Source organism: Vidua macroura, chromosome 4 (genome assembly GCF_024509145.1).
Source record: "Vidua macroura isolate BioBank_ID:100142 chromosome 4, ASM2450914v1, whole genome shotgun sequence".
In the NCBI taxonomy this organism is placed as follows: Eukaryota; Metazoa; Chordata; class Aves; order Passeriformes; family Viduidae; genus Vidua; species Vidua macroura.
The window spans coordinates 50,399,846-50,410,876 of record NC_071574.1 but is presented as its reverse complement, the minus strand read 5'-3'; the positions used below and the strand labels follow the sequence as shown (position 1 = coordinate 50,410,876).

The 11,031-nt window shown below is 45.4% G+C and overlaps 1 protein-coding gene across 2 annotated transcripts; it reads left to right on the top strand.

The window, feature by feature from the left end:
* Positions 1–4,103: 4,103 nt before the first annotated feature.
* Positions 4,104–8,862, top strand: UCHL1 (ubiquitin C-terminal hydrolase L1). Of its 2 annotated transcripts, XM_053975668.1 has the most exons (9): positions 4,104–4,236; positions 4,340–4,351; positions 4,865–4,993; positions 5,811–5,961; positions 7,177–7,262; positions 7,338–7,385; positions 7,663–7,732; positions 8,063–8,121; positions 8,436–8,862. In XM_053975668.1, the coding sequence occupies exons 1-9, from the start codon at positions 4,204–4,206 to the stop codon at positions 8,520–8,522; spliced, it is 675 nt and encodes a 224-aa protein (XP_053831643.1). In that variant the 5' UTR covers positions 4,104–4,203; the 3' UTR covers positions 8,523–8,862. The 2 variants fall into 2 exon arrangements, with proteins under 2 accessions (XP_053831643.1, XP_053831644.1); XM_053975669.1 differs by lacking the exon at positions 4,340–4,351.
* The last annotated feature ends 2,169 nt before the right edge of the window (positions 8,863–11,031 follow it).

Below are 11,031 nucleotides of genomic sequence, written 5' to 3'. Positions count from 1 at the left end.
CATCAGCCTGACACTTTTATCTGCATTGCTTCTGTTATCCCTCTCCATCTGGTCTTCATCTCAGGTCAGACCCAGGATCACATCCTTTAGTATGTCTCCACTTCAGAAGCCCTTAATTATTCAATTTCCTAGACAAAACATACGCTTCTTGTGGACAAAGGAATACAAGAACAAAAATTTTTTCAACCTTTACATTAAGTAAAGCAAGATTTGGGCTCTTTTCCCCCCCAATTCCCAACTCAGCTCTAGGCTGCTTTGAATTTCTTTCATTTGCATGTCTCCTGCTTGACAATTGAGATGTTTCAGCCCAGAACTCCTGGCCCATGGACCTGGAGAGCAGCAGCTGACAGCCAGGTGCTGAGTAGTGACTGGATTTAGACTTCCCCACATGCTGGGCTACATGACTTGCAGTCACCAAGACTCCTCACATAAGTATTTAAATTAACCTGGATGTAATTCAGAAACAAACAGATGTGTCTCTTCCTGCTCAAATCTTCCATGGACTCAGCCCCTCTATAAAAGCACTCAATTGCTTGGCCTATTGATCCCTCTGGTCTTCTAATTAAAGGTTGAGGCACTCTCATGCAGGAATTGCTGCTGTGCTCCAGACAATTTACCAGAAGAGAAGGGGGGATGTTACAGCCTAACACAGATCCCTGACACCCACTGTCCCTGCAGTGGTCTCAGATATGTTTTATGATTGATACATTGTGACACAGAGTACAGGTTTAGGCTCAGGTGAAATTATTTTTCTCCATAGCACCTGTCATAATGCTGTGTTTTGATTCTGGGTTAGGGTTAGGATTAGGATTTAGAGCAGCATAATCCTACCATTCCAGGGACACATTTGCTCCCTCCACACCTTTCTCTCTGGGCCGCCCAGCTTCACCCCAGAGCTGCCATTAGAGCTAGGGTTGAGACCCACAAAGTTTCCAGCTTCAGGGCCACAGTCACAGCAGGAGGCATGCCAAAGGGAGCATGGCCCTGCATCAACATTGCTCCATCCATATGCAAGGATACTGCATTTGTGTGTAAATCAATCCCTCTCTAGCACACTGCTATGGTAAAACTGAGCTAACTGCAGGATTTACCTCAGCCAGAGTTTATCTCAAGCAGGATTTTCCCCCAAGCCAGTGGAGGTACTTACAGTAAGTCAGCACAGTTATCTCATACTCACGGAAGGATAAATGCAAATGTGCAGTCACCAGGAAAATGGTGACATGCAGTAAATCCTGTGGCTCCAGCACCTGCACAGCTGTGTACCTGCATCCTGCTGCCTGGTCAGCCAGCTATGGACAATAATTGTTTGTTTTGAAGGAAGGGAGTAGGGAATTAAGGACGTTTCCAGGTTTCCTTCTTTTGGGACGTGGTCATTATAAGAAAATGAAGAAAAGCACATGTCTGAGATGTTTGCTAGGCAGGTGAGGACACTGCAGAAGACTTTGACTTGGACTGCCTCAGGGCTTGGATTTTGGCAGGACAATAGGAAAATTATTTTCTAAAGAACAGTATACAGACTCAGTTTCCATTTTGGGAGCTCTGCATTGTCTAAGGCCAGCTTTACTACCCTGCTTGTTATAGGTACTTTTGTTTGGAGATCCTCTGAACTCAGGAACAGGCCTTATTTATAGGTCTAGTTCTTATGTAAACCTTCAACTGGAATAAGGTGAGAAGGTAAATACTGACACCAAGTCCTATATCTAAGAGAAAGCAATCTGCCAAAAGATCATATATGTAGCAAAGATTCCTTTGTCCACGCTTTCTGGATTAGACATCTGAGGAAAACCTTAACACTGAGAACAGTGTTGAACATCACAAGTACTATTATTATATTTGGACAGTGCAGAAAGTTCACAAGTAGGTCCAGTCACTTTTCCTGGTGAGTATTAATTTTGTTGCAGTAATGGGAATGAATTGGATTAAATGTGTTAGGCACATCTATTTTCTTCTCTGAAGAAAGATGGTCTAGAGGCTTCCTTCATGAGGTGGATGGGGACTGCATCACAGCACTCACTTCTTATGTGACTTTCTGAAGTCATCTTTATGCAACAGTAGCAGTTTTAGAAGTCCGATATTGTTACACTTACTGTTTATTTTAAAATTAGTGTATTGATAGAATTGACAGATTCTTCCATAGAAACAGTTCTGCTGTCACTTCCTGCATGCTGTACATGGCATGCAGAGCCTGAAATTACACTTGCTCAACTGTTTGCAGTCTCCCTCAACAGCCTAGACACAGGAGCCATCCCAGGGATGGCTAACCTAGGGATTTAAGTACTGCCATTGCTGAGGCAGGCAGGAGTCATAACCACCATTTGCTACTGCACAATTCAGAAATAGGATTTTCTTGCCTTTTTTAACCTTCTGTTTTGTAGGCTGCAAGATGTGTGTTTTGCTGTCCTCTCAGAGGAGCTGCAAGCAGACTCTCCTACATATCTGTCAGGGACGATTAGCATTGGACTTGTTCATTCAAGTTGCTTTGATATCCTTGCATCTTACAGTGCAGTAAGAGTTCATCATAAAAGGAAAGATAGTCAAAGATACCATATATAGAATTAATATTTTGGGCCAATTTTAGCTTGCTTATAGGCATCAAAGACTGTTTTCAGCTACAGTAAATGAGGGAAAAAAAGCAGAAATAAATGATACTGTGATTTACTGTGAAACTTGCCCCCGTTTTCCCCAGCAATCTTTGGTTTTGAACAGTGTGTACTGCTCTTCCCTTTACTGTGATAGACTAAATCACAGGATCATGGGGTATTTCAAGAAGGGTTCTCAGGATATCTGCAGACCAACTTCTTGCTCCAGGCATGATCAGCTAAAAGATCAGACAAGGTTGCACAAGGCTTTATCCTGTCCGGAAACATCCCAGCTTTGGCCACAAAATTCAAAGCCTGCCTAGCTATCCTGCTTTTTCTTTACTAAGTCTTGTTATAGGTAGAACTAGTGTGAGACTGCGTCCTGAACCTTTTATGGCCATATTTCAAAGATTAAGTCTAGGCTTTTTTCCCGAGGAGTTCATGGTAAACTGAGTAACGTTGATGTCTAGGTCTCAGTTCAAAAACGCACGTGTGCAACCACCTGATGTGAATGATTTCCCACTAAATTACAGTGCAATAAATCTAAAGTTAATTTAAATGTACTTAAAATGAGGAAGGCACTTAGAAATTTTGCTGCGCTGGGGCCCAAATTGTTCTGAAACATGGTGAAAAACCAAAGGAAGAAAGTCATCAAAACCAAACAGACTGCAGACATTCAGCTGACTCTTTTGTTCAGTATTTGCATTGTTTGAAAGACAACTGTGAAGCATCTCGCTGATCCACAAGGCTCCCATCAGGCTGTTTACCAGTAAAATCTGAAAAGCTGTTGGGAGTCCACGTGATTTCTAGTATTTTGAGCAGGTTGGTTTTGTTTCCTTGTTCAGACATGTTCTAGTCCAAAGACATTGTGCACAGAAACTGTCAGGTCATGAATAAAAGATAAAAAGCCCGCTATTTTTTAACCAGCTTCACTGGACTGGTTCAGGGGTTGGTCCAAATGCAGAGATACAATCAGCACACAGGAGACTTTCATGTCAGATTAATGATACTGGAAATTAAAAAATAAGCGTTTAATGATTTTGTTGAATATAAAAACCATTGTATACTTTACGCAACATACACAGAACAGGGTCTGATGCTTAGGAGCGGCTAGGCACATAAATGTAGACATGGGATTTCGGGATGCACGGAGCCCAGGGGCTGAGTTGATGGTGGAGAAGAAACCTGTTGCCCTGGGTGATGCCAGCCGATTGCCCACGCTGCCGGCCCGCTTCCAGCACTTTCTCCACGCCAGCGTCAGGAGGCCGTGGTCCCCCTGGCCGCCGGCCGCACCCCGCTCCTGCGGAGGCGGCGTGCCCCGGCCCCGGCCCCGCAGCCCCGGCCGGGCTCCCCCGGCCCCGGCCCCGCATCCTCGGCCCCGCATCCTCGGCCCCGCATCCCCGGCCCCGGCCCCGGCCCCTCGGCCCCGCGCCCCCCCGCCTCGGCCGTGCCCTGCTCCTCCCTCTCCCCCCGCCGCCGCGCGGAGTGGGCCAGCCCGCCCCTATATAAGAGCCGGGTGGGCGGCTCCGCGCCCCAGCGTCGCCAGCGGCTCGGCAGCGGAACTGCCGCGGGGGACATCGTCGTGCGTGGGGCATAGCCTGCCTTCTTCCCGGCTCCTGCAGCCATGGCCTGGCAGCCGATGGAGATCAACCCCGAGGTGCGCGAGGGGCGGCGGGGACAGGGCTGGGGAGCGGGTGGTGGGACGCTGTCTGTCACCGGCACTCACGTTTCCCCCCTCCACCCCCCGCATTGTCTTCCAGATGCTGAACAAAGTGAGTTGCCGCCGCCGGAGGACCGCCGCGGGCGGGAGGGCGCCGGCCCTTCCCCCTGCATCCCTCGGCATCCCGCCCTGCCGGGGAGCGCCAGCCGCGGTGGCGGTACCGCTGCGCAGGGCGCGGCCGCACCTGCGGAGCGGCGCCTGCCTTCGTCCCTCGGCATCCCGCCCCGCCGGGGCGCGGAGCGGCGCCTCCCTCCGTCCCTCGGCATCCCGCCCCGCCGGGGCGCGGAGCGGCGCCTCCCTCCGTCCCTCGGCATCCCGCCCCGCCGGGGCGCGGAGCGGCGCCTCCCTCCGTCCCTCAGCATCCCGCCCCGCCGGGGCGCGGGGCGCGGCCGCACCTGCGGAGCGGCGCTGAGCCCGTGCGCCCTCGGGGCGGGCGCGGCCGGCAGGCGGCGCGGCGGGGCCGCGCGTTGTGCTGTGTCACCGGGCGCGGCGGGGCTGGGGCGGCCGCGCCCCGCGGTGACGGGCGTGGCGCGGCCGGGCCACCCGCTCTCTGTGCCCCGTGCAGGTGCTGTCCCGCCTCGGGGTGGGTCCTGGCTGGCGCTTCGTGGACGTGCTGGGCTTCGAGGATGAGGCGCTGCGCGCCGTGCCGACCCCGGCCTGCGCGCTGCTCCTGCTGTTCCCGCTCACTGAGCAGGTGGGTGTTACCTCCCGGCAGGGTAGCGCTGGCTGCCGTCTGGAGTGCGGCTGCCATCCCCCAAGCATCAGATGGTTGGGTGTGGATGGGGCTTGGCACTGGCACGGTGTTGTGCTTGGTCCCGGCCTCCAAATAGCCTTAGCTGAGCAGAGCAACCAAACAAGGGCTCTCATTCCATCCCAGTGTTCCTGTGAGATTTTGCTTTATATATCAGACTAAGGAAAAAAAAAAACAAAACATGAGTGGTCTTGAGTGTGAGGAATAGCAATTCCATTGCCATGCTGAATCATTGGATCTGGAGAGGCCTACATTGCTTCTTTAATATACTCAATTGACTTGATGCTAAGGATGAAATCAAATTCAATTAACAGGTTCTTAAAAAGAAGGATTACAACTTTCCAATAGTGATGGCTTTTGCAGTTGTTTATACATAGGGGAGGGGCTCATGAAGGCAAATAATTCTAAAAGGCCTATTGTAGAGACATGCTGAGTAGCCTTGTTGAATGGATTGAAGCAACTGAGAGAGGATATAAAAGAGCCTATCCATTATATTGTTTCCCACCCCAAGCTATTTCCAGTGTGTGGCACAGATGGAGAAGCTAAGAACAGTGCCTTTGGATATGACTGAATCATGCAGGTAGTCAGTCCATTAAGTGTTGGCCTGAATCCAGTTTAGGCATATGGTGCTTTACTGGTGCCACAATGATGACTTTCTGAATAAATCTTTGTCTAGTCCTGATACTGATAGTTACTTGTCCAGTGCACAATACAAGGATAGGACTGTGATGAAATGCCTAAAACAGTTTCATGTTTACAGCATGAAAACTTCAGGAAGCAACAGACTGAGAAAATAAAGGACCAGGAGATCAGTTCTAAAGTGTATTTCCTGAAGCAGACCGTCAGTAACTCCTGTGGGACAATTGGTCTGATACATGCAGTGGCTAATAACAAAGACAAATTGAAACTTGGTGAGTATGAATGTTCTGAAGTGCTTGAATTTCTGTTTTTTTGACAGCAGATTGAATGGATATGGGCTATTGGGAGACAGCTTACTTTCATGCAAGCCAAGTTAAGGCATCCTGTACTGTTTCAGTTGGTAAGTGGGTCTTCCAGCTCTTGGAGAGGAGCATGTCGACTGCCTGAAACACAGAAGGGAATGTGCTTTGACTCCTGTCTGCTAGCTGCAGAGGTATTGTCCTAGTAAGCAATCCAGGAGGAAAAGGGCACTTAGCAGGACTGACCAAAGTCTGTGATTAGGAAGCACTGTGTTCAGAAGTAGTTATTGACATTAAGCTTGATGTCAATATATGAGATTGAGTTCTTCATGCTTCTTATGTCTAATGTAAATCGATGTGCTCAGAGTAGCCTGTAAATCAGTCTAAAACATGTTTTCTTTTTGCTGGAGAAATTGTATAGATGAGGATTTGTAAGATTTTTCCTACCAAGGTAATAGTTTTGATGGTTTCTTTACTATAGAGAAAGATTATTTTGTTGTTCAGAGACTAGATCTGCAAAATATATCTACCATTATTCTAAGAGAACTTGGACCCTTTCTGTGGTGTGGGATTCCTTCTTATACAAAGGAAAACATGTGGAAGTCATAGCGAGCATTGAAGCATAGTTTTTCTTTGTTCTCCTTAAAAAAAGGATTCACTGGAATAACACTTGGTGAGTGAAGCAATGATGCAGCATATCTTTTATGTGCATCTTAGTACTGCACTACTAATTTATGTTATGGCAGACCAACTTGTCATGAGCAAGTGCTGCCTTCATTTGAAGGCAGCGAGACAATTTAATCTGCCCATATTCTGTTAGTTATGTGTCCTATAGCTGGTACTTTTCTTGAATTTCTTCAAAACAGGATTGAACATTTCTGCCAAATGTGCAGTGAGGAAATCAGAAAAGCTAAATCCCATTTGAAAATTATTTTCAAAGCAAGCATCCAGAGTACACTGAAGCACTCTTCCCTGAAACAACTCTGGTTGTTTGTGTAGATTGTTACTAATATATTCTGTGTTAATAGCTTACTTTAAGTGGTAGTTGTAATGTGCTTATGTTGGAGATAGTTACAGGCTGAATGCAATGACTTGTAGTTAGTGCAAAAAGCATTGATTACTGTGGGCTGCATCTAAACTGCGACTGATGTTTCACCTATACTGAATAAAATGTTTCATCTTGTGCAGAGGAGGGGTCTGCCCTGAAGAAGTTTCTTGATGAAACAGCCGATTTGTCTCCTGAAGAAAGAGCTAAGCATTTGGCAAATAATAAGGTATATGAACTACAAAAACTGCTGACAGTTATCAGCCTTTAAAGATGTAGTAACCTGTACCTGCTTTCTCTTCAGGCTATACAAGAAGTCCACAATTCTGTTGCGCAAGAAGGACAATGTCGGGTAAGATGTGAATGTGTAAAATCTTGGGAAAATGCTTAATGAAGGTGGTAGAGCAGTGCTTATTTTTTGCCTGTCAGATAGCTGTTACAGTTCAGTTGTAAAATATCATTTTATATTAGGATTTCTGGTGCTTGACCTTGTAGAAGTCTTGCCACAGACCTCTTCTGCTGACCTTAAGTTTTCAGTCCTTTGCTTTCTTGTTGAAGCTTGTTCTGTAGTCAAAATTGGGTTTGCAGTGCTAGCTTGAATCTAACAAATATATCTGGTGTTTCCTAAGGTTGAGGACAACAGTGTGAACTTCCATTTCATCCTTTTTGTCAATGTGGATGGACACCTGTATGAATTGGGTAAGGTCCTGTGAACTCTGCGTTTGGACTGGGCCTACTTCACACTGCACAGCAGTGTTGGGGGCTCAAGCAAGATACTTTGTGCTAATTAAACTGTTTGCTGAGGCTCCCAGACCCAAAACACAATTTGTATTTTCATCTGAAGATTTTAACTGATGATGGGTTTCACTGAAGGCCTAAGGCATGTTGTCACTGGTGTAGCTGAGAGCACTGTTTCCATCTCACTCAGACTATTGACAATTTGTTTTGACTTCCCCAGTATCATCATATGTGTACTTGTTTGGGTCTACTATGCTCAGTTCTGCTAATTCAGAAGTATTTCTTTCACAGATGGCCGTATGCCATTTCCTGTAAACCATGGCACAAGCTCGGATGACTTGCTGTTGAAGGTAAATCTTCTCCCTTGCTGCTTGTTTCCCTGAAAACAAGGCTTATAAAAAGCCATATAAAGAGGTGAGAAGTCTACATGTGGTGTATAGTGGCTGTACCTACTTGCTGTACAAGTCTGTGCTTAAATCTGCCAAGTTTATGACTACTAAAGGTATTGTCCCTAAGTGCTAGATACCTGTTCAGTGTATTTATTAGCTGGTGCTGTAAGATTATGTAACTTATTTGGTGGGACTCAGAGAGAAACTGCAAAGACTTGTTCTCTACAGGAAATGTATTTGGTTAGTCTAAGCAGCTGTATTTTTTCATCCCCAAGGATTCTGCTAAGATCTGCAGACAATTTACAGAGCGTGAAAAAGGAGAAGTTCGTTTTTCTGCTGTGGCTTTCTGCAAGTCTGCCTAAGACTCTGAAGAGATGCAAGGAAAGCAGTTTAATAGCACACCAGTAAATGCAGTTTAAACTCCAGTGCTTCAGTACTTGTTAAACACAGCTGTTCTGGTAACTTAAATTATTTCCACCTTTTGCTATACACAGAAGCAACATCAGCTGAGCTTATGCTAAAGGATGAGCTCAAGTTTTAATGTGAACGGTTTGGACACATCAGATATCTTTAGACTCTTTTTTCACATGTTAAGTAGAAAATGCTTAACAGGGCTTGTTTGATCTGTGTTATGTTAATTGAGTTGTTGGTTGATATTTCCTTGTCCTTAATGAGAATAAAATGTTCTGCTGGAAGACTAAATGGACTGAAGTGATGACTAATTTTCTCCAAAAAGAGTTGTGCGGCATCCTCTGTAAGTCTTCTGTTCAAAAGACCCTCAAAGCTCTCCTCTGAGCAAAAAGTTAAGTTAGCCTCAGGGTAGCAGGGCAATTGCTTTTTCTAGTGTCTTGGAGGCTTTCAAGGATGGAGAGACACTGGTCTGTGTAACATATTGCAGTGCTGCACGCTGCACTATCCTTCTAGTAAGGCTTTTCCTAATGTCCAGTCTGAAACTCATAAGCTGCAATCTGCCACTCTAAATACATTTATTTTGGAGGGGTAAGGTGTGATAAATTAACATTCAGACCTTAATGTGGTCTGTATTAATGCTACAAGCCACAGAATATATAGGAGACAGCTACAGGTATTTTCCCTACCTGTAGCTAAAATCAAACCTGCTGGCTGAGGCAGAACACAATCCTGGGTTAGGCCATATATGTTTACTAACTTGTGATTCTGTTATGAAGACCTTTAAAGAGGCTGTATTTATTTGTCACATCCAAAATTACCTAAAAAGGAGAAACCCACACTACATGGGTTTTCTAATAGCAGGATGAAATTTTGGATTCAAGGGAAAGATACTTAATCCATAATGCATAGTCTTTGGCATGAACCATGACCTTTGGAAATGATTTTTACCTGAGTCTTGTTGCTGTTTGCTGATCTTGCAGCTCCCTGCTGATACCTCAGGTAGCTGTAGGCAGGGATAAAACACCCTTAAACTTGGGTCTTTATTCTAGTGCAGTCCCAGTCTGTCCCTGGCAACCATTTTATACAGTGCTGGGTAACACAGTTGTAGATGGTCACAGGGCTTTTTTTGAAGGTTAATTCAAGCTCTTATTAAAGCTCTGTGTGGGCTGAAGTTGTTTTGTATTAGGCCTTGTTGCTGCTCATGTAATTACCTGATAGCTGAAGCTGGCAAAGGGTTGCAACACATTTTAATTTGAAATCTAAGAATTTGCTAAACCTCAGCATACTCCATTTCTAAACATCAGTAGCTTCAGCTTCTGTTAGCAGGGATGGCTAAGAAAAGGTCTCTTATGTGTCATTGTCCTCTACAACAGCATCATCTTCTGCCTCTTAGTGGAAGCTGTCTTAGTGGGGGGAGAGGCCTCCTGGGGCATCTCTGCTGCAGCCCTGCTCCAGCACAGGCTCGGAGCCATGCTTGTGGCTCAGGCTGCTTAGCAACACAGCCGTCAGCAGAGGAGAGGCAAGGGACATGAGCACCGAGAGTGGAAGGTGCAGTAAAACCAGCTACAGCAGGAGGAGCACGGGAGGTGCCAAGTGAGCTGTCTGCCTTACCTGGGGCTGTGAGCTTTAGTGCTGCACAGGACCCTCTCCTTGCCCTTAGGGCAATTACTGAGGATACATGCTGTGGCTGTGCCTGTGTAGAGTCAATGCTGAAGAAATCTGAAAATGTCTTTGAGATACTACTGTATATTTTTTAGTGATTGCAGCAGTCCAATATTTTGTGGTTTACTTTTTCTTTTAGTTAGTAGTACAAATGAAATCACAAAGTTGTTTCAGTGTTTCATAAACTTTTTTAATCATTCTCCTCAAGCTTCTGAGTTAAGAATCTACCAGAAGGCAACATTTTATTAATTTAGGCCTCATGAAAAAACAGGGAAAGGGTTGTTTGTGCCAGACTTATTTTCTCACATTCTGGTCCCAGGTGTAGCTTCAAAGGATGGAAATAAAGAGAAAAACTAAAGAATAAATGTTATCTATCTACTTATGTATAACATCCACTAGCAAGGCTGTTGTCCCCTGCAGAAATGATGACAAGGGCTTAGGAAACAGCTGGGCTTTCTTTTAAAACACCTTGGGTTTCAGAGACAGGAAGATGAGTTCTTGGGGATGGCAAAGATTTTGGGAGCTGGGATAGAGATCTCAAACCATGGGTGGTGATCAATAAGCTGAATATATGGAAGATGTTGCAATATTGCAGTGCAGCTGTTCCAAATGTGTTAGTGCATTCAGAAAAAAGTCACAATGCATAGAAGTGTGTATTTGACAACTTGAAATTCTATTGAATGAGCTATGAACAGAAAACCAGGAAGAAGTTTTAAAGCCATATCAGGCATGTATAATCTCAAAAGAAATGCTTTTTCTTACTCATATTTCCTAGCTTATTTTAACTACTGACAGTTT

Excerpts from the sequence above, each read along its gene's own strand:
- UCHL1 (XM_053975668.1), top strand. The coding sequence starts at position 4,204 with ATGGCCTGGCAGCCGATGGAGATCAACCCCGAG. Across the intron at positions 7,733-8,062 it reads TGGACACCTGTATGAATTGG|ATGGCCGTATGCCATTTCCT; the intron begins GTAAGGTCCTGT and ends TTTCTTTCACAG. Across the intron at positions 8,122-8,435 it reads CGGATGACTTGCTGTTGAAG|GATTCTGCTAAGATCTGCAG; the intron begins GTAAATCTTCTC and ends TTCATCCCCAAG.